Source organism: Panthera tigris, chromosome A3 (genome assembly GCF_018350195.1).
Source record: "Panthera tigris isolate Pti1 chromosome A3, P.tigris_Pti1_mat1.1, whole genome shotgun sequence".
Classification (NCBI taxonomy): domain Eukaryota; kingdom Metazoa; phylum Chordata; class Mammalia; order Carnivora; family Felidae; genus Panthera; species Panthera tigris.
The window spans coordinates 73,055,917-73,079,291 of NC_056662.1; the positions used below are offsets into that span (position 1 = coordinate 73,055,917).

The window sequence follows — 23,375 nt, forward strand, 5'->3', positions numbered from 1 at the left end:
TTGGCTTAGCATAATACATTCTAGCTCCATCCACTCATTTCAAATGGCAAGATTTCATTTTTTGGTGGCTGAGTAATATTCCATTGTATATATGTACCATATCTTGTTTATCCATTTAACAGTCAATGGACATTTGAGCTTTCTTCATAGTTTGGCTATTGTTGATAATGCTGCTATAAAAATTGGGGTGCATGTACCCCTTTGAATCTGTATTTTTGTATCTTTTGGGTAAATACCTGGTAGTGCAATTGCTGGATTGTAGGGTGGTTCTATTTTTAACTTTCTGAGGAGCCTCCATACTGTTCCCCAGAGTGATGGTACTAGTTTCCACTTCTACCAACAGTGCAAGAGGTTCCCCTTTGTCTGCATTCTTGCCAACACCTGTTGTTTCTTGTAGTGCTAATTTTAGCCATTCTGACACATGCGAGGTGGTATCTCATCATGGTTTTGATTTGTATTTCCCCGATTATGAACGATGTGGAGCATCTTTTCTTGCATTTGTTAGCCATCTAGATGTCTTCTTTGGAAAAGTGTCTATCCATGTCTTCTGCCCGCTTCTTTAGTAGGTTGGTTGTTTTTTGGGTGTTGAGTTTGATAAGTTCTTTATAGATTTTGGATACTAACCCTTTATCAGATATGTGGTTGTAAATATCGTCTCTCATTTCATAGGCTGCCTTTTAGTTTTGTTGAGAATATGTTTAGTTTTGTAAGAAACAGCCTGTCTTCCAAGGTACCTGTACCATTCTGCATTACCATCAGCAATGTACGAGAGCTCCTATTGCCCCACATCCTCCAGCATTTGGTGACATACACCAATTACTTTAAAAGTTCATCTTTTCCCCCTTGATTTGAGATCCTATCTTTGTTATATACTGCATTTTCATATTCATTTGGGTCTCTTTATACATGTTCTATTTTGCCACTAGTTTATCAATTTGTGCACCAATACCCCACTGTTTTAATTATGGAGGCTTTATAAACTATATTAATATCTAGGAGAGCTACTCTTCCCACTTTTCCTTTTTAGAGTTTTCCTGATGATTGCTGCTGGTTTATTCTTCCATGAGAACTTTAAAATCAAGGAGTCTAACCCCAGATTAAAAAGCAAATAAACACCAAAAGCTCTTTTTTTATTGCAATCAAGTTGAAAAAAATTTTTTAAGTTAGGGAATATTGACACTTTTATGATTGAATTTTCCAACCAAGAACATGGAATGTATTACCATTTTTTAAATCTTTTTTTCCATCTTACAGATGTGGAGTTTTGTTTCACTCACTTATGTTTGATACAAATTTCTTGTAAATTTATGCCTTGATTTTTTTTGCTGTTTATAGAGTCACTTGTTATACTTTTTGGTTGTTTTTTTTTTTTTGTATATATTAAGGTTATTGATTGTTTAATTTTATACACTGCAGCTTGACTAAATTATCTTGTTTGTCATTGTTTTTACATTACTTCTTTTGAATTTCCTAGGTAAATAATCATATCATCTGCAAATAGAAATAGTATTACCTCTTCCATTCCAGCTCTTAAGCCTTTAATTTTAAAATCTTACCTAATTTCATTTGTTAATATGTTCAATACAAGGTTAAATGGCAGTGGTAATAATCTTGTTCCTGATTTTATTGGGAATGACATTAAGTAAGAATCTGACTTTGAGTTCACACACACAAAAACACATCTTGAATAAGCTACTGTTTCAGCACTTTATGCTTCTAAAGGATAATGGCACATAACATATGGAGAGTCAGCCTGTGTATAGTTATTCTTGAATGAATCTGGGTTTTTCAATGAGAGCCAAGGACTTGAGGGAAATATAAATGTCTAAGAGATAAGTCTCCATTAATTCCTACTTTACTGAGTGTGAATTGACTGTTTTTTAATCATACATGAGCGTTAGATTTTTGTAAAATAACTTTTCAGTATCTGTGAAATGACATAATTTTTCTTAGGCATGTTAATATGATGAATTGTACTATTCGAGTCCTTCATAATAAACTACCCTTGCATTCAGTCATAAAGTCTGATTGTTTGATGTTCTAGTGAATTTACTTGGCTAGAATTTTATTCAAGGTATTACTATTTATATTCATTAGAGATATTGGTCAGCTGTGCTCTTTTTGTTAACTGTTTTAAATTACATAATGAAGGTTTTGTCATAATATACCAAAGAAGACCATCAAATAGTCCATTAAATCCATTGAAATCTATGAAGTCCAGTAAATCCTTAAATTCTAACGTGATTATAGTCTATAGCAAAATTTCCCTGGCGCTGTGGAACACCAGGTCTAAAGCTCCAGGTCTACAATCAGTCTTCATTTTTATATTTGTCCTTCTGTATCTTTGGTTATCAACTCGTATTTCTGAATGCAGAGCATCCTAAAGTACCTTGAATCAACATACAACATCCTTTCTCTCCCCATGGGTATGAGCCAAGGGCTTCCATTCCTAGTGAATAATTTCTAGCTGAACTTTCATATAACCTAAAGTTATGCTGCCCACAGCAAAGAATATTATATTTGAAGCTTCTCATTAATATGATTCCATATCTTCCCCTTTTTCCTATACAAGACCTCTATATCCTGAGAAGTACAATCTTATGCTGGTGGCATGAATTTTATCTTGTGGAGACATTGTGATCCATTATAAATACTTTGTTAATTTGTTTAAAACATAACTGAATACACTTTGGTAGCAACATTAGAGTAAGAAGAGAGGGCTCAAACGTGCAAAGAAAAGCAAAGCTTGTGATTTTAATATAGACCTCATGTGTATTTTAAACTATTTTCTAATTTACTTGTCCTGTTACATGTGTTTGATGAAAGTTAAACCAAATGTATACTTTTAATAAAACTCTGTATCAGTGCTTCCATGAAAACTGGATTTTTTTTTCTTGTCGGTCTCTTGCAGAGGACATAAGGATAAGATATTTGTGGTAAAGTGTAACCCACACCATGTTGACAAACTGGTTACAGTTGGGATGAAGCACATCAAATTCTGGCAGCAAGCAGGTACTGTTCTTTGGGTTTATCGTTTATGTGGTTGAAGAGCTTTAAAAAAAAAAAAAAAACAAAACAAAATCCAACTGAAAAAAAGGCCAACACCACTACCGAGCAATTTAAAATTAAAATGTGTCAGGAAGACATGCTATCCCATATTCACTTGGCTACTTGATGTCTAAGTTTTAAAACACTTTATATGATGCTAAGCATGTTTATCAATAACTAGAAAGCTTTGGGAAATGTTCCACTGTGAAAATAATTATTTTCATAGTCATCTGTTCTGAAAGCAGTCATTGTGTTAGACTACTGAGCAGGAAATAAAATAATCACTTTGATTGGGTGGATAAATTTTTCACTACTTTGAAGGTTCTTTTATTTATCACTGAATTTAACACATGAATTAATCCCTGACACTATACACAGTAGGTGATCCGAATAAATTTTTATGCATCATAATGTTGATAAGGATGAGTAAGTAAGCATGTCAGAACAGGCACATTTTATTTTTCTCACTAATAAACCAGACCTGTTATTGGGATTGTGAATTCTTAGTATTGGCTTTGATACCAGGCTTAATCTTACACTGAACAAAACATAAGCAACTGTTCCAGTGCTTTCTACTTTTAAAGAAGAGACAATGGCATCCAACATGTCTGGAGAACCAGCCTGTGCATAGTTTTCTGGAATGGGTATGGGCTTCTCAATGCTAGTTGGGAAGTGCAGGGAAATGTGAACATTGCAAGGACAAATCTGAAGTATGTACCTTTTCCTACACAGTGATTCATTTTCTTACCCTAAAGGTCTTATGATAATAATTGAGGTAAGACATACATAACATGTTTACATTTTACATTCCTGCCAGTGCTGTTTTCATTCTCCTTGGTCAGCATGCATGTAGACTTTCCTAGTTACCCCTGGCACTTAGTCACTCCTTCCTCTGTCTGGCACAGAACTGGCCCTGAACCTTGGTTAGCCACATATCTTGTTGGACCGAGATGACGTCCTCTCTCCAACCAGAACCTAAATCCATCGAATGAAGAAACTTCTTCTTCTCATCTTTATACCCCATCATCAACCACTGTATCTGCTGCAAAGGAGGGATTCAGTAAACATTGAATTAATGAATGTGTAAATGAGAAACCCTCTTAAAATATTTTTATGATTTTTCTGCCATATTTATACATCTGTACATATATATATAATGTAGATACCCTGGGTTTTCATTGAAGACAGTCATTCCAAATGCTCATAGAAGGTGTCAGTTTTTCAAAAAATAATACATATTCTTGGTCCACTTCAGGTGGGGGCTTCACCTCTAAAAGAGGAATTTTTGGAAGTGTTGGAAAATTGGAAACAATGATGTGTGTTTCTTATGGGCGAATGGAAGATCTAGTGTTCTCAGGAGCAGCTACTGGAGATATTTTTATTTGGAAAGATATCCTCCTACTGAAGACAGTGAAAGCTCATGATGGGCCTGTGTTTGCTATGTATGCATTGGATAAGGTATGACATATTTTCATCATTAGCTTTCAAAAATTATAAATTAGTCTTTGGAAGGCCCACGTCAACAGGATGCTTGTTTCTAAAACCAGTCCTATCTGAATTGGGAAGTAGTTGTCATGAATGGAAATGAGTACAAATATTTTTAAAATTTCACTCATTTATAATTATTTCTTTACATGCAGTTTCTCTCCACTTTATTCACACTCCTTCTTCGTGGCTCTCACCTCTCAAAATCCCTTAAGAAGTGTTGGGATAATGTACACACCCAGTAGCAGATGAGTCCTGAGGATTATTTCAGCACTCTCTTCCCCCTTTGTACACAATAAGGAAAGACCTCAAAGTACCAACCGGTTCAATTATTATCCTGCTCAGCAATCTGACCAAAAGTCAAGTTGATAACCAGTTTGTTCCTGTGTGGACAGGTTCAGCTTTCACAAGAGTGTTGGAGTGAAAGCTTTTCACTGGCTGTATAAGGGTTTTCCAGAGAAACAGAACCAGTGGGATTACAGATTACACATACACAGAAACCAGATGTACTGTAAGGAGCTGGTCCATGCAGTTATGTAGACTAAGAAGTCCCACTCTGCCCTCGGCAAGCTGTAGACCCTGGAAAGCTGGTGGTATGATTCACAGCAAGTCCAAAGGCCAGACAACGAGGGATGCCAGTAGTGTAAATCTGTCTGAGGGTGGGAAAAGATGAGATGATTCAGCTCAATCAGTGAGACAGGAAAAACAGGGATGAATTCTTCCTCCTCTGCCTTTTTTATTTGGGCTCTCAAAGAATTATCCAATTCTCACCCACATTGCTCACCCACCTTGGGGAAGGCCATCTGCTTTATTGAGTCCACCAATTCATCGCTTCTCGGCCTTTTGGCTAAGGTCAAGTGTGTTGAGTCCACCAATTCAAAGACTGCTCTCATCTGGAAATACCCTCACAGATAAATAGAGAAATAATATTTGATCAGAGCACCCTCTGACTAATCAAGATGACACAAAATTAATCATCACATCTGCTATATCTCCACTTAAGTTCACCTTTGTCCTGATCTGTCCAGCTACCTTCCTGCCTTGCAGCGATTTTATTTGTTTTTAAGAAAGATCACACTTTCAGTACTGCTAAAATACTTTGTTCAACCCATTTGCCAGAAAGATCTATTTTTTAATCACCACCAGCTTGCTGGTGGTACCAATTTATCTGTATTCTCTGACCTCCAAACAGTGGAGGCCAACAAACCTAACTAAGCCAATCCTCATTTTGCATTTACCTGTTCCCAGGAGGAAACTTCTGATCCAGGTACAGAAGTAGGTCCTCATTAGATGTGCAATTATAATGGTGGTTTTAGTGGTTAAGCTGTTGCTTATTGGCAAATTTGTTTTGGGTGAAAGTGCACATTGGATAAGATTAAGGTAGAATGCAAAATTTGAGCAGGTCTAGAAGTTCATGTGCAATAACTTGTTTAAACTCTTTTATTGCTTGGTAAGTTAACCTGAAACATCATGGAAAAGATGAGGGTGACACAGCATAATAAACCGGATTTAAATTTAATTTGGGAATTAAATCTTCCCTACAAACCTGTAATGAGAATACAGAATTTAAGGTAAAAAAATTTAAAAAATTATTTCCACGTGAACTTTGCTGAAGTAAACTAAGTCTCCAAGAAAACAATGAATTACTCAGTATTTTTCATCCGAAGAAAGGATTTTCCTAAGCGCAGGTTGGTATATGTATTTGCCGGAAAGGAAAACTAGTAAAGCCAAGAAATCATAAGCTTAGAACGAGAATAAAAACCACTGTTCAGTAAAACAAACAAACAAACAAACACTGTTCAGTAAAACAATATGTTAGGCATTTTACTTTCCAGGTTTTATAAAAATTAACCTGGAAATTGATGTTCACCGAACAAAATAGGATAGTTTTGTTACATGAACTGCCTAAGTTACTCTTAGTAAATAATGGTGTTCTCTCCTGGAAGTAAGTGTTTAATTTTAAAGTATTTAATAATCATTTTTAATTGTAACATTAATTCCAGTTCATTCACTAGGAAGAGATGAGGTGCCAGAAACTCTGCCAGGCTTTCAGGCTGGTCCTATTCCCCAGGTACCCACACTGAAGGAGGGGGCTGGGCACAGAAACGGCCATCCATGACCCGGGGCGCCAAGTGCCAACCAAAGGTCTGAGGAAAATGTAAAGAATACACAGTGAGAACATGCTATCCGCTGCAGAAGTAGGGGAGCGTGCTTCCAGCCAATATTATATTAATATTCTATGTTACCAGGTTTTTCAGTCTCCTATACTTAGGAAGAAAACACAGACAAAGCTGCTTTTCCCAAGGGGGACCCCTTTTGAGGCCGGGTGGGTAACTTGTCATTTTGATGTATATTTAATTCTTCCCACGTGTGTCTTTGCAGGGTTTTGTAACGGGTGGAAAGGACGGAATTGTGGAGCTCTGGGATGACATGTTTGAAAGATGCTTGAAGACTTATGCCATTAAAAGAGCAGCATTGTCAACCAGCTCAAAAGGTGCCACTCCCAAATACGTAATAGGAATCTTTCTTTTCATAGGAATGGAAAAGATGGTGCCAACGTTCTTAGACGACCATTACCAAATCACTTCTCCTTCTTCTGCATTTAGAGCTCTTAGCCCCTGGTAGAAATATCGAGGGGGATTGCCTAGTATCTGCTTTTGAACTACAAAGACAGAATGTATATAATAATCAGGCTTCTTGTTGTTGTTCTACTAAATATAATATTTGCAATATTAAGTACTGTATTTCCCCCCTCAGGCTTGCTTTTGGAAGATAACCCTTCAATTCGTGCCATTACTTTGGGACATGGGCATATCCTGGTGGGAACAAAAAATGGGGAGATCCTGGAAATTGACAAAAGTGGCCCAATGACACTGCTCGTTCAGGTACAGTTTACAGATTCTAAAGCACAGTTCCCGTCAGAGCTGGGACTAGGGTGAGGCAAGGAGGCCACTTAGGGTTCAGTGTGTAAGTAGGTACTCAGTCTCAGGGTTATGCAACTGCTGTGTTAATTACCTATTGCTGTATAATGAATTGCCACAAATTTAGCAACTTAAAACAATACATGTTTATTTGAAGGTTTTTGTGGGTCAGGAGTCCAAGTGTGGCTTAACTGGGTCCTCTGCTTAAAGTTTCACAAGGTTACAGTAAACGGCTGCAGTGTCTCATCAGAGGTCCACCTGAGGAAGGATCTGCCTCCAGGATCACTCATGTTGTAGGCAAAATTCACTTCCTTGTTGTAGGACTGAGGGCTCCATTTCTTAAAAAAAAATTTTTAATGTTTATTTATTTTTGAGATAGAGTGCGAGTGGAGGAGGGCAGAGAGAGACAGAATCCAAAGCAGGCTCCAGGCTCTGAGCTGTTAGCACAGAGCCCAAAGCAGGGCTCAAACTCATGAACCATGAGATCATGACATGAGCCGGGGTCAGATGCTTAACCAACTGAGCCATCCAGCGGCCCCAAGAGTGCTCCATTTCTTGTTGGCTGTTGGCCAGAGGCCACCTTCAGCTCCTAGAGTCTGCACACAGTTCCTTGCCACATGGGATTCCCCAACATGGCTGCTTGCTTCCTTGAGGCCACCAAAAGAAAGAGAAAAAAAAAAAAAGGCAATATGGTCTTATATGACATAATCATATCATCAAATACATGTAATCTTGAACATCCATATCCTTTGCCATATTTTATTGGCTGGCAAATAGCCACAGGTCATGCTACACTCAAAAGGAGGGCTTACACAGGAGTGAAAACCAGGAGAATCATGAGGGTCACCTCGTGAATGTGTCCATTGCATTCTTTTCTCTGGTCACTGATTATTACTATCCCTACCACATGCAGAGTACATTCCTCTCCCCTAGAGTCCCCAAGAGTGTTATCCCATTACAGTATCTGTTCAAAGTCTGTAACCTCATTGTCTAAATCAAGTCCAGCTATGGACGAGGCTTTTTAGGTACATTTCTTCTCAATCTCTCAATCTAGAAAACTGTCAGAAAAAATTATTTTCTCGACCCACGCCAAATCTGCAAGTGTCTCCTTAGATTTTATGCCTCAGTCTAGTCTCAGTCTTGAGGCATATAAATGTATGACCTACTTCTTACCCTCCCTCTCCCCTCAAGAATTATATTCAGGTAAAATCACATTAAAATAAACATCAACAGAGTCTTCAAAGATCAGTGAAGTGGCAAAATCTCACTTGAGGGGGTGGGAGTGTGTGGAGATGACAGATAGTCCTGCCCAATTTGGTGATGGATGGACCTTATTTATGGGTGGAAGAGGCTTGTGGAAGAGGGTGGGGGTACATTCAGAAGGTGGAGTGAAAAAAAATATGCACTGATTATATAAGTTTCAGGACTTCTGTGGGTCCAGTGGAGGAGCTCCATCTCTGTCTCCTGCAAGCTTGCTATGTTAGAGATGAACCCCCAAATCCCACTGAGAGCGGCCCTCTGATTTGCTGCACCTTGGGGACAGGTGTGCACACATACCATGGTTTAGAACATTGTGAGGTTTTAAAAATGCATGTACCCAAGCCCCACTCAGTACGTCCCGAATAAGAATGTGTTTAAAAAAGAATTCCGTGTTAAAAACAAACCTCCAAAGCTCTGTCGCTGATTGTGCCTCGGAGACAGGATTGAGAATGTGCTGGAGGTACATCCAGGAGGTGTCACTTCTCTGTTCTCCAGCTGATCTTGATTTTGTTTCCTTCCCAATGAATCTCTTTTTCTTTCTGGCCATGACTTCTTACTGAATTTTATTGAAAAGTGACTATTTCTTTCTAATGCCCGAGTGTTTGAACTTTAATTTGTTTGCACACATGCTATATTGCTAAATATTTGTTACTATATTATGACTTAAACAATACTGTAAGATTTAAATTCTGTTTTCTAATTTAAAAAATATTACAGTTGAGCTTAATTTCATTTAAATATCTTTTAAACTTGAAAATAAAAGCTTTTAGCCTTTCATTCTCTATAATTCTGTTCTTTCCCCTATTTGTTTCTGTTGCTCTAATAATAAAAGCAGCCACGAGTACCACTTATTGAGTGCCTACTATGTGTCAGGCAATACTGTTGCACAGAATTTATTTCTCCACAACAGATTTGCTCAGTTGAAATTGTTTAAAAGATGAGGGACCCACTGCCCAGTAAATTGTCCACATCCATGTGCTAAGAACTATAGAGCTGGATTTCAAACCAAGGTTTGTCAGATATCAGAGCCTTTGCTTTTGCACTACACCAGGCTGTTCTCCAAATGTCTCAGCATGGAGACTGCCAGAGAGCCATGCAGAAGGCGTGGCCTCCTGATCCATGGGCAGGCAGTAATGCTGGTGGAACCTTCAGAAAAATGTTGGTTACCACCATCTTGTCTCCTTACGCTTGTACCATTCTTTTCCTTTTCTGTCAGCATCTCTCTTTCCTCTTCTTGTCTGTCACTCCTTTGCCATTTCCTCCTAAGCAGAACTAAGTAGTTCAATTCAATCAGTGTTTGTTGGGCTCGTGCTGAGATCAGCCTTGTGCTACATACTGTACACAGTGGAATCGGGCTTCCTATCCTCTTGGGGGCTCACAGGCCTGCTCTGAGAGAGGTTGGACACTGAGGGAAAGTTAAGGAACAGGAAGCATGATTAAGACCATCAACTACCCTGCTGTGGTAAGATGTCAGAACCACTTTGCCAGTTTCAATAACATGGCAACTCAATGTCACTTGAAATAGATTCCTTATTTTTTTAAGAGAAGGCAGTCTGGGTTGGGGGAGAGAAGTGATAGGAGATGAGTTCTGAAAATTCCCATTGTGTGTTCTTTGAATATAATCAACTCTGAATTATGCACCTATTTACTACCAGCTTTATGGGTGATCAGTAGGAAGGTAAGATTCCAAACTCATTCCTCTGTCACTTGAGATACTTCCAGCCTATCTTGCTCACTGTCCATTCCTATGTTATACAGAAATTTAGTCCTGTCACGTTAGGGAAATATGATGTCTAAGTAAATATATGAGGCAGCTGTTGAAAAGGATCTCAGAGGTGTGTCCTGTCCTCAAGCCAAATGTAAAAGGAACTTGGTCTGTGAAATGGCTCCAAGCACATCCATTCTGGGGGAAAACTGGGGTTGACACCTGACCTGTCCTCTGACCATGACCTTTGTGGTAGGAGGCTTCAGATGGGAAGACAACTAGAAAATTAATGAGGTGCTCCAGATGCAATATATTCACTCTTTGGCCCTTGTCAGCTAGTTGAATGTCAGCTCTATTTGGAACTTTGTATCTTCTGCCAAATTACTCTTTTGCTCAAACAATTTCCCTGTTAAACCAGAATCATCCAGTTTGTCTCTGGAAAGCCACCTGTTCCCTGAAGCATTCCAAGTACAAACACCTTTCACTTGCCTGTATGGTCTTCCTTTTTGCTTTACTAAGCAAAGCCTTTTTGTAATTAGCCACTAAAAGCAGAAATTCAGTGAACAGTCTGGTCTCTTTTTTTTTTCTTTTTTTTTTAATTTTTTAACGTTTATTTTTTTTTTGAGACAGAGAGAGACAGAGCATGAACGGGGGAGGGTCAGAGAGAGGGAGACACAGAATCGGAAACAGGCTCCAGGCTCTGAGCTGTCAGCACAGAGCCCGACGTGGGGCTCGAACTCGCAGACCCCGAGATCATGACCTGAGCCGAAGTCGGCCGCTTAACCGACTGAGCCACCCAGGTGCCCCCAGTCTGGTCTCTTTTATTGTTCTGTGCACTAATCTATTCTCTACACTGCTTTATCAAGTAATAAATTGTAGGAATCAGAGTCATTTTCTTCCTAATTGTTCATTTTTAAAATTGTTTTATCTCAATATTTCCAATCCAGTTAGGTGTGTTTGTGATATGATATAGGTATATGGAATTGGTTCAATGTCAATTAAGCACCTTTCAGTTTTCTGATATACACTGGGTAGAATAATTTCTGAACCAACACTGAACTTGAGTTATTCCCAGGACGCTTGATTTGAACTGAGCTCTCTTTACTTTTGTTTTGCCAAATACTATGCATTCACAGGACTAAAATGGAATTAAATGAACAAGAATATTGCTCTGATAGAGATAGGTGGTACCTATATCTTTTAGAAAATGAGTTTATCGAAAAAGGTGTTTTATGTCATGATCAAGCTGTTTTCCAAATATATTTGTATCTATATATACTGGGTTAACTCAATATCAAGCAAGAGGATAAAATGATGGCATTTCCTTATTCATCCAGATGTTTCTAAAAGGAAAGATGTTTGGCATCATATGAACAAAGCTTATGAGCAATGAGTCCATGTTTTGCTTTACAGTGAATGCTTCAGCATCATGTAGGACCAGCTTTAGACTCAAGTTCAGATGAAAAAAAAATTAGTGCCTTCATCTTGGCTCAAGGAAGCTCAAACTGTGAGCTGTTTAAGATCCTCTTCGGCTAGGTATGCAGCGCAGTGCCACCAAAGGGCTAGCCAGGAAGCGTGAGCCACGTTTGTCTTGCCCTGTTTCCTCTCCCACAGGGGCACATGGAAGGAGAAGTGTGGGGGCTGGCAGCTCACCCTCTCCTGCCCATCTGTGCAACCGTGAGCGACGATAAAACTCTCCGGATATGGGAATTATCCTCCCAGCACCGCATGCTGGCAGTGCGCAAGCTCAAAAAAGGTACATGCAATCACCTTACACATCTGTAAAAGTATTTACAAACAACAGAATGTGGTGTGTTCGTTCATTCGCTCAAGTAATATTTCCCGAGTGTGCCTGTCACATGCCCCTAGATCTGCAAGGGAATGGGAATTCAATGTTCTTCGCTACAGACGTAAATTCCAGAAGGCTGGCCTCATCTACTATTTCCTTCATTTCCCTTGCATTGCACAGACGTTTGCCACCTGGGGGCAATATGTCCTTCTTCTTCTCATGGAGAGCTATGGGAATCTGTTGAAACACATCAGATTTCCAGAATGCTGTTTATCTTTATGTCTAACAGCTTCTAACAACTGATTTTGTTACTGAAAAACAAAAATTAGTTTTATTAAAAAAAAAATAGTTAATATCAAAAAATGAGTAAACCTGTATTTAACCCCTATGTGCACCAGAACAGAGAGGTATACCAGGAAGTACAAGTTAGTGAGTAGCTGCTATGTGTCAGGTACTGGGGATCCCACAGTGAGTGGTCCCATCTCTAGTGTCAGAGGTGGACAAGAGTTGAACAGAGCCCAGCAACAGACGGTCCATTCAAATACAGCAATCGGAGCAAAAGGAGACCATTTGTTAGAGGAGTGGGCAGAGTGGTGAGAAGTGACCAGGGATAATGCAGCACCAGTAACAGCCTGGTGCCTTTACCAGCCCTGGGCCTGAGGGGCAAGAGGAGAGAGCGAGAGCAGTGCCGGAACCTTGAAAGTTAGAGCTGTATGAGATGATGGGGCTGGCAGGAACTAGGACCATCCGTCAGGCTGGGGATGCAGCCAGCATGCAGTGGGGCCACGGGAAGCTGCTGGGGGGGGGGGGTACATACCCCAGACTCTCTGTTCTCCCTTCTTTCCTCGTTCCCTCCCACGAGCCTCCTGTCCATGCTCCCCCTTGGCCAAAGGCAATCAAAGCCAGAAGGCAAGGGAGCCTGTCGATGCCATCTACATAGGCCTGCAGAAGACACAGAGTGGGGTGGAGAGTGCTGTGGAGAGACCGGTGAGACTCAGAGGAAGGCATGCTGCCAGGGACAACTTCATCAAGGAGGAAACATGAGAGCTGAGGCTCAGAGGATTTGTAAAAGTTCTCAGGAAAGGATGAGATTGGGGTCTGGCCCTAAAATACTTGTACCTGGTAGCTTTAGAAGTGAGAGAGATGTGGAGAATGTACTCTAGGGGAATAAAACGAGAAACGATGTCAAGACGATAGTAACAATGGTGGCTAATATTGTTGAGCCAGTGACTACTAACAATTTGCATTTGGTCTTGCACCGCTAGTAGGTGACGGAACTGAATTCAAACCCAGGCAGCATGGCTTCAGAGAGCACACCTGTGGCTACTGCTTGAGGCTGTTTTTCTCTGCCATACTATAGCCTCTCTTTACAGTGGACTTGTGGACCCTTAGTAAGTGGTGAGGCCGGGATTCAGACCCATGTCTGAGTCCAAAGCCTGTGCTCTTAAACCACTACCTGATTGAATCATTTGACCACTAATTTATACTGGGAAAATGATACACCAAGACCTCCTTGTGAGTGACTTCAATGTCAGACAGTGGGCTTTATTCACTAGGTTAAGTCTTAGTTCAAAAGAACATCTAATGTATCTTCGATGGGCTGACCTTTCCACCCAGTTTAGAAAGCTTGTCCCTGTGTAATTATTAATAGCTTTTCCTTTCACTCTCAGAAGTGTCATGGTTTGTTCACTAAAATATATGGCTAACCTAATCTTGATGACTCTCCTCAAGGACAGGTTTGTCTTTTGTCCTCTTGGCCCTAGCACCGTGCATGACTCATAGCAGTACATAAATAACTTATTACTGAGTGAATGAATGAAGATACAATTTAGATAAGTCAATTTGAAGTTACTGGTATAACATGGCTTTCAGCATACCATGAACAGTGATGGAGGGGATTGTGTGGAAGCTGACTTTGGAATACCTTAGCACAATGCTGTGTGACTTTTCCATGCCCGGAGCTCTGCTTACCAAAGCCTTGACAGTAAGGTGGGGGGGGGGGGGGTACTATTCTTAAACATATATCCTATTAAATACCGCTCCCCCAACAGAGTCCATACTCATTCAGAAATGTCTCCCTGTGACCCTGCAGAGAGCAGTACAAAACATTGCTCATGGAGCCCTGTCAGTCCATACTGTTTAGTTTTGTAGACACCTCTTGAGAGAGTGTTATCCAGTACAGAAGAGGCAAGATAAAATCTTTCACCTGTAGAATCACACATTATGATCCGTGGATCAGACTTGGAGTGACTACAAGATCCACAAGGTCTCTGAAGCAAGTTTTGGGTGTAGGTCATGATAACCAAAAAACTGTTTCTAGAAATTGAATTCCAGAATTCCTATTTGTAAGTATCATCTCTTTTCTTGGGAACAAATATATTGGTTTTCTTAATCTTTCACTCCTTTCATCTGTTGACTCCATGTGTCTTTTGAAAATCCCAGTATTCAAGTAGTAAGAAATGAATGGATAAACCTCAAAGTGAAAATGTTTTGTTTTGTTTTTTAGCATTCTGATCTTTGTCCTTGGGTTTGAAGGGAAGATATGTTTTTTAAATTGTTTTTAATGTATATTTTTGAGAGACAGAGACAGACCCTGAGGGAGGAGGGGCAGAGAGAGGGAGACACAGAATCTGAAGCAGGCTCCTGGCTCTGAGCTGTCAGCACAGAGCCTGACACGGGGCTTGAACCCACGAACAGGGAGATAATGACCTGAGCTGAAGTCGGACGCTCAATGGTCCGACCCACCCAGGCACCCCAGGAAGATATATTTTAAATGACCAAGTTTTAGTTTTCCTCACAAGTAGTATTAAAGACACAGTAACATGTCTATGCATAATGCACATAGGCACATTTCTCCATCTCTTCATTGAATATGTTTGATAGTAGAATCCTGGTTAATAACTGTTCTTTGTGGATTCTTTTGTAGGTGGAAGATGCTGTGCCTTCTCCCCTGACGGGAAAGCCTTAGCAGTTGGCTTGAATGATGGGAGTTTCCTGGTCGTAAATGCTGACACTGTTGAAGACATGGTCTCCTTCCATCACAGAAAAGAAATGATCTCTGATATTAAATTTTCAAAAGGTGAAGATTAAAGCAGAAACTTTCTAAAATGTGTTTGGGGCAAAAATTTATGAGAGTGGACTCTTTAAATACTTCCTTGACTTTTTCCCCATTTGAAATAAGTTCCTGGAAGTAAATTCTCATCTAAAATGTTTGGGTGTTAAGCATAAGAGACTGTTAAAAACTGAGAACAAACTGAGGGTTGATGGGGGGTGGGAGGGAGGGGAGGGTGGGTGATGGGTATTGAGGAGGGCACCTTTTGGGATGAGCACTGGGTGTTGTATGGAAAACAATTTGACAATAAATTTCATATATTGGAAAATAAATAAATAAATAAAATAAAATGTTTGGGTGTTAACTGCACGTTTTTCTTTACAGATACAGGAAAATACCTTGCCGTGGCATCCCATGATAACTTTGTGGATATTTACAACGTACTGACAAGCAAACGGGTGGGCATCTGTAAAGGTGCTTCTAGTTATATTACCCATATTGACTGGGACTCTAGAGGTAAAGTATGTTGTGGCTTTCACGACAAAATTTTTGTTTCAAAAAAGTCAATATCCATTCATACATGTTTCCAGAGAGAAGAACAGTGGAGCTTTAGAGAAAGACAGAGTGGAGAACCCACAGCAAATATAAGCAACTGTAATTTTACAACGCAGGGGCACCTGCTGTTAACATTTTGCGTAGTTTTTCTGTCTTATTACCACCGCCACTACTCCTACTATTATTATTGTTAATTCAAGCCATTGAGTTTTAAGACCATTGAAGATACACGATGCCTTCTGTTACCCTGGCAAGCCACCACTTCACCTTTGGATTCGGCGTTCCTTGTCCTTGCCTTGTATCTCCTCCTTACTGTTTTCCTTTTTCTACCAATGCTCCACCTCTCCAAGAACTGCCCAAGAAGTCTCTAGCAATTTTCATCTTCTGACAGAGGTAGAACTCTGCACGCAGCTCACCTGAAGTTACCCTGCTCTCCAAAACTCCCAGCCGACCCCCTACCTCCTGCAAGTCATGCCCACAGATGCCATGGGAATTTGCCTGTTTATTTAACAAATCTAGTTTCTACATGTGCAAAGTCTTAAAGCAGGAAATGTGGATGATTCAGAAGTGAGACACAGTTCCTGTAGTAGTCCACAAGAGTTTATAATTTAGTGGGGGAGACATACTTGTGCTTGAAAAAAATAGACGCCCAAATGTTAAGGCATGGGGACAAGAACTGGAGAGTCACAGGGAGGTGTTATGCAGGGCCTCTGAGTGGGCCATGTCAGCATTCAGCACCCAAGATGGAGCATCATTGCCCCGGGGGGGGGGGGGGGTCACTTTTTTTTTTTTTTAATTTTTTTTTTCAACGTTTTTTATTTATTTTTGGGACAGAGAGAGACAGAGCATGAACAGGGGAGGGGCAGAGAGAGAGGGAGACAAAGAATCGGAAACAGGCTCCAGGCTCCGAGCCATCAGCCCAGAGCCTGATGCGGGGCTCGAACTCACGGACCGCGAGATCGTGACCTGGCTGAAGTCGGAGGCTTAACCGACTGCGCCACCCAGGCGCCCCATGGGGGGGGGGGTCACTTTTAAATCTCATCCCAGGGACTTAGCTGTTGTTAGAGTTTGGAGTAGGCATTTAGGAATGGGCAGGGTCCCAGTTTTGAAAGGAGTTTTAGTTGACTATGGTAGAAAGCACCAAGCCCAGTGGTGTCTCTAAGGAAGGAGCTCACAACAGGGAGTCCATGGAGCCTCACAGAAGCAGTGTCCTTTAAGGTAGGTCTTGAAAGATGACCAGAAGTTCACCAGATGGTGAAGCATTCCAGGCTCAGAAGGAACATGGCGTGTCAAGATGAGGAGGTGGGAGAAACAGGGGAAATTAAGAAATAATAATATTGAGTGACTGAGGGCGAGAAGAGGGATGAATGTGGAGGGAACGACCAGGACAGGATGCAAAGGAACCTTTACCTCCTACTAGGAAGCTGAGCACTGAACTTTATCCTGGAGGTAATTAAGTAATTATAAAAGATTTAGAGGTGGGGCAGGAGGGGGGTGTTCTCTGCCATCTTTGGAAGGATGAGTAAGCCTGGAGTGGAAAAGCAACTAAAATCAGCCAGGAGAAAGAGGTGCTGAGATCTTCCACCAAATAGAGATTATTTCAGAGTTGCCAGAATATTTTATTTCAAGTATTTTTTTTGAAGTACTGGCCATAGACTGATCCTTCTGCCAAGCAGGTATTCATGTGTAACTGTACTTGATGCATTGGAATTTGGACTTTATTTGAGCCTTACAACTTTCAGGCACTTTATATAGTGCAATAGATGGAAGAAAGCATGCTCTTTACTGCGAGAGGTGCAAGTCCCAACAAGGGCAAAGGGAGATCAGATAAGTCTCTCTCACTTTCATGTCAGAGCCCTGCCAGACACAGCGCTGAGGGCTTAGGCTGGCATTTGTGATCAGAGGTGACACTGGTGGCCTGACAGTCCTCTAGGAACCATTGAGGCCAAACAGATAGAGGGAGACAGCTACTTCTCAGCCACCCTTCTTGGATGTTCTCTGCTTTATTGTTAAAAAAAAAAAAAAAAAAAAAAGACAGTGATTTCCCCTGTAAATTCTCCTGCTAATGTCCCAATTTATGTCATGTTGGGAGGAGAATTTAGAACAGTCCGGGGCAGCCTTATGCATCTGTAAAATAGAGTACGGTGTGTTTTGTTGGGAATCCAACACCCACAAAATACATAGCACAATATGTGAAATCCCACCATGACAGTGGTCACTGGAGGCTACACTTGGTTCTTATTTACATGTTACATATTATTTATAAGAGAAAATGGGACATAGGAAGAATCAATTTCAATGGGGAAGACTCTTTTACATTTGTTTTAATTTTGGTAAAATACACATAAATTTACCATCCTAACCATTTTTAAATGTACGGTTCAGTGCCATTAACTGCATTCATACTGTTGTGCAACCTTCACCACTGTCCATTTCTATAAACCGAACCTCTATACCCATCAGTCAAGAACTCCCCTTTTCCCCTTCTCCCGGACCCTGCTAACCACCATTCTACTTTATGTCGCTATGGATTTGACTCCTCGAGGTATTTCATGTAAGTGGAATCATATGGTATTTGTCTTTTTGTAACTGATTTATTTCACCTAACATGATGTCCTCAAGATTAATCCATATTATAGCATGTGTCAGAATTTCCTTCCTTTTTAAAATTTTTAAAATTTATTCAATTATTCTGAGAGAGACAGAGACAGTGCAAGTAGGCAAGGGGCAGAGTGAGAGGGAGACAGAGAACCCCAAGCAGTTTCCTGTGCTGCCAGCACAGAGTCTAACGCAGGGCTCGAACTCACAAAAATGCAAGATCATGACCTGAGCGGAAACCAAGAGTCAGACTCTTAACTGACTGAGCCACCCTGGCAACCCCTCCCCTTTTTTAGTATTAAAAAAAAAAATTCTTGTTTATTTTCCATCCTTTTTAAAGCTGAATAATACTCCAAAGTGTGTATATGCCACATTTTGTTTATCTACGGACAGACACGTGTGTTGTTTCCACCTTTTAGCTATTGTGCATAATGCTGCCATGAACGTGAGTGTACTAGACCCTGCTTTTAATTCTTTTGGGGCATCTACCCAGAAGGGGAATTGCTGAATCAAATGGTAATTCTATTTTTAACTTCTTGAGGAGCCACCATACTATTTTGCACAGCTGTTGTATCACTTGACATTCCTACCAACAGGGCACAAGTGTTCCAGTTTCTCTACGTCCTCACCAACACCTGCCATTTTCTGGTTTGGGAGGAGGTCTTTTTTATAATAGCCATCCTGATAGGTATGAAATGGTATCTTATTTTGGTTTTTATTTGCATTTGGGGATTTTTTTTTTTAATCTGCAAATGTGTAGGCCCTGTGTTGGATGCTAGGGCTATAAAGAGGAGTAAGTCCTAGGTGGAAAGAACAAGATCTTGGCCAGGATCAGTGGGTTGCAATCATGGAGGTGATAGTCTTTATACATAAAGGCCCCCAATGTAGAGCCATCACTTTGCAGGCAGAGGAGCAAACCTCACTATTTCCACAATTTTGCCCTAAGCCAGCTTCTGTGGTCCAACCAGAGCTCAGGGTGATAGAAAAGGCACTGGGAGTAAGGAGGCCGAGGTCTTTGAAAACCTACCTCATCTCCTGTCCTATGTGGCCCCTTTGGTCAAATGAGAGCATCAGACCAAATGTGTTCTATGGACGGAGAGGAAAATAGAATACTTTTGATTTTCAGGGAGGAGTTATATTACCTGGAGAATCAGAGCAAGTATGCCCATGGACCTTCTCTGGTTTAACTCCAATTTGATTGCCATGAGGCATGTGTCATGTTGGTATTGTGCTCCTGATATCCCAGTTCCCAAAGTGGCTGACCTCAGGAATGTGCCATACTGCCTCAAGACCAGCCTAGTTTTTCACAGCAGGGCCTTGAGGGTCCGGCAAGGGCAGAGAGCAGAATTTAGGAGCAGGATTCTATTTCATGCCTTTGATCTTGTCAAAAATAGTGAACACATTTGCTAGAGCCAGCTGGCTCATCAGGGGTGGGGGGTGGCACAGCCTTTCGTGTCCGTGGCAACCATGGGTCCTAAGGAACCAAAAAGCCCATCAGCCTTTTGCAGGAATGTCAGCTGCCCCTGAATGAAAGCTGCTGAGAAGGGGGAAAATGTGGAGAGAGATAAAATTTGGAAGAATATTTCCTAGTTGATATTAGTTCATTTCTAGAAATATCAGGACTATAAGTCCAGTCAACAGTTTGGGCCATAATAGAACTCTCATTCCCATTTTCATTGCAAATGATCTGATATATTTGGTACATTTAGTATGAATTTTGGAATTGTTCTAACTTAAAAATTATATAACAACTAGGATGATGGGTGTGAATCATTTCGTGGATTATATAGCTCTATCCACCTGCAGGGTGTGTGGTTTCCTATACCTGCTTAGTAATGAGGACATCTGGCTCTTCTGATTCTCTTCCACCTTGGGAGTAGACATTTCTAGTGAATAAAAATGTGACACTTCTGAAAGAATAGAGTTATTGTTACTAAGTGGCAATTATACATGGATTATACAGATTTTTTGCTCTTTGCTTCTGTTCTCAGAATATTTCAGTGCCTTTATGACAGAGCAGAGGCAGCAGAAAAAAAGAGTGGTGACCCAAATATTTTCTGTGTGCTTGAAAAAAAAAGTAGTAACTGCAGTAAAGAATATGGTAGGGGGTTGGGGTTGGGGGTGGGAATCATACCCATAATTCCTCTTTCCTAATATAAGAATAGCTGCAGTTTTAAAAATTTCTTCACATCCTTGGTTGCAAGGAACTCAAACCCACTCAGCTTAAATTTTCTAAATAATAGTAAAGAATGGGGTTATTTGGAAGATATAGGGATAGCTCATAGAATCTAAGAGCAGGAAGCAACATCTCCTGAGGAACTGGCTTTAGGAATGAACCAGAAAAGCAAGCAGGCACTTCGCTCCTCGCTCTTCTCCTGCTGTGAGGCAGCTCATTTCAGAGTCTACTGCTCTCCTGGGTTTTTGGCCCCTGTCTCTGCAGGACAACTTTCCTTAATTCATTTGCACATGGTCTGTTCTGTTGCTCCCCAAAGTCACCCTAAGTTCCAAAGTCCATCTTATCCCAACTAGGCACCCACCGATTGAGTTTCCCAGATCCTAAGTTTCCAGGAAAGAGAATTTGAGTGCCCACTCCCATCTGCAGCCTGACTGGGTCAGGCTCTGGGAGGTCTGGGGCAGCGTCTTCTACCAGAGGACAAACGCAACCACAGGGGTCCAGGCAAGGTGGGAAGGAAGTTCTCAGGGGTGGGACATGAGCCAGGTTGGTACCCCACAGGTGTCTGTGGTGCTACACAGCATTCTGGTGCCTGTGTCTTGTGTTTAGATCCTCTAATAATCTTGCAGTCTTAAAGTATTTCACTTAACTATTATGATAATTTTGGAGTTTTCTTTAAAATACTAAAAAATACTTTGTAGGTCTATTTAGTTCATTGGAGAAATATTATTCATTTTCTTACAATACTAAATAGCCAAAGCTAATTTAACTACCTACTTTGTTTGTATATGTTCAGCCATAAATTCAGGGAAATGTGCCCATTTCAAAAGAAACTTTTTCAAATTCACTTGCTTCTCACAGTCGAGGCCCCTCATCACCATATTATAACCCAGCAAATTAGAAACAATTAAGGTTTTCAGTTACAAAATTAGAGAGCCTTCTTTTTAATTATTCACTGAGAAATAGACCTGTAACTTCTGAAGGTTAGCCAAACTAGATTTCAGACCCAGGTGGCACCCACTTAAACGTTAAAGACCATGACAAGTTATTTTGATATTACTTTTGCAAGAAAGACATTTCAAGACTACTAGATGTACAGAGTTATGGGGGAAAAGAGAGCAGGGGAAGAAATAGTATGATGTAAATGTACACTGAATTTTTTACCAATGAAGTATTGGGACATCTGCTTCGGAATCATCTGGGTGAAAGCCTTGAGTGGAGGCTCATGAAACAGGGCTGGCCATGTGGTAATAACTGTTGAAACTGAACATTAACTGAGCGGTAGGAGTTTTTTATATTCTTCTTACTTCTATATGTGTTTGAAATGTCCCATGATTTAAAAATGCTGAAAAAAATACTAGAGTGTGTGTCTTTTGAGTCATTTAAATTTCAAGCCATAAAGGATCAATGAGGTATAAAGAGGAGAATCAGGGTGTCTATTCTTCAACATTAATCATAGTGATTACTAGATTTTAATTTTACATCAGACCGAAAGACTGTTTTTGCTCAACGTGTTGTTTTGGGAAAATCTTGGATTTCTTTACAATTTTTCAAGTAAGATAGGGGGAGAGGGCAAGCATTTTTATGTTGTTTTATGTGTCACTATATTCTAGTTTCTAGGCTTTAAAGTACAAATTTAGAATTTAGACCTGGGTAAATGTGAGTGCTTACCACAAGGTTCTCATTTGTGATGCCACAATTCTTGCCACAGCAGTTTCCTTTTACTACACATTTGTGCAACCAGGAAAATGAGCAAAAAGCCTAGATTTAGTCAAGCTTTTGAAAAACAGATATTCCTTTTATAACAGAGTAAAACCTAGCAGGCTTGATTCTATGAGGGATGTGCAAGGTCAGATTTTATGAGGCCCACATTAAAAAATTCATAGCTTTGGGGTTTCTGCCCTGCCATATAATTGACTTTACGTGCACTTCTGGATAATCCAGCATTCTTTTGCTCAATTTATGAGCCTGATTAAAATGAATCAAAATAGTTGCAACCGTGCTTGTATCTTTACAACAGAAAGATAAATGCAGATGTTAATTGTCTTTTTGCTTCATTCTATCATACTAGGAAAATTATTGCAAGTTAATTCGGGTGCCAAAGAACAACTCTTTTTTGAAGCTCCGAGAGGCAAGCGGCATATAATAAGACCTTCAGAGGTAACAGTCATACACAGAGCTTTTTAAAAGTGTTTCGTGAAGATTTAATATGTGCATTTTTAATAAAGCCTGTCCATTATTATCCATTAGTATGGGTTATATTTAGTGTACCTTTAAGCTTGATTGTTTCTTAAATCTGAGTGCTTAATCTGGTTCCCTACATTCTGAGAACCTACGAATTCACTGGTCTGCTGATGGAGCATTGGACAGTCAGCCTTGTGCTTAATCTTCCTCTGCTGCAAGACAATGACTAAGCTTATAATTTGAATGCTACATATTACTTCTTCCATTGGACATGCCCTGTCCTTTGGTGCAAAGCTTTCTGTGAACATAAACTTTTGAAACTTACTTTCTCAGTAAGTATTTGTAACAACACTATCTTCTGCGGTAAGAAAAATTACTTTTTAAAACAAAAACTATGTACAACCTGACCGTCCATTTGTATCAAACTGTTTCCCTTTTCCCTGTTTTCCTCATGTCTTTGGCCACATACATAATTTCTTAGTTGTTGAAATCAAAGCCTCTATACAACTTTTGAATCCATGAACTAATGCCTTTCTAAAGGCTAAGGTGCTTTTGCGGCCAAGTGCTTCTTCCAGGGTCTGTATGGAGGTTCCACAGAGTGAACA

The 23,375-nt window shown here is 40.2% G+C and overlaps 1 protein-coding gene across 1 annotated transcript in view; it reads left to right on the forward strand.

Annotated features, from left to right (window-relative positions):
• The window catches only part of EML6 (EMAP like 6), a 280,348-nt gene that overhangs the window by 199,470 nt on the left and 57,503 nt on the right, over positions 1–23,375 (forward strand). Inside the window, exons 17-24 of the mRNA XM_042981405.1 lie at positions 2,912–3,012; positions 4,304–4,506; positions 6,916–7,027; positions 7,291–7,418; positions 12,034–12,175; positions 15,135–15,287; positions 15,645–15,776; positions 22,658–22,746. Coding sequence (XP_042837339.1) covers positions 2,912–3,012; positions 4,304–4,506; positions 6,916–7,027; positions 7,291–7,418; positions 12,034–12,175; positions 15,135–15,287; positions 15,645–15,776; positions 22,658–22,746 — 1,060 coding nt within the window. The remainder of the gene's footprint in view (positions 1–2,911; positions 3,013–4,303; positions 4,507–6,915; positions 7,028–7,290; positions 7,419–12,033; positions 12,176–15,134; positions 15,288–15,644; positions 15,777–22,657; positions 22,747–23,375) is intronic.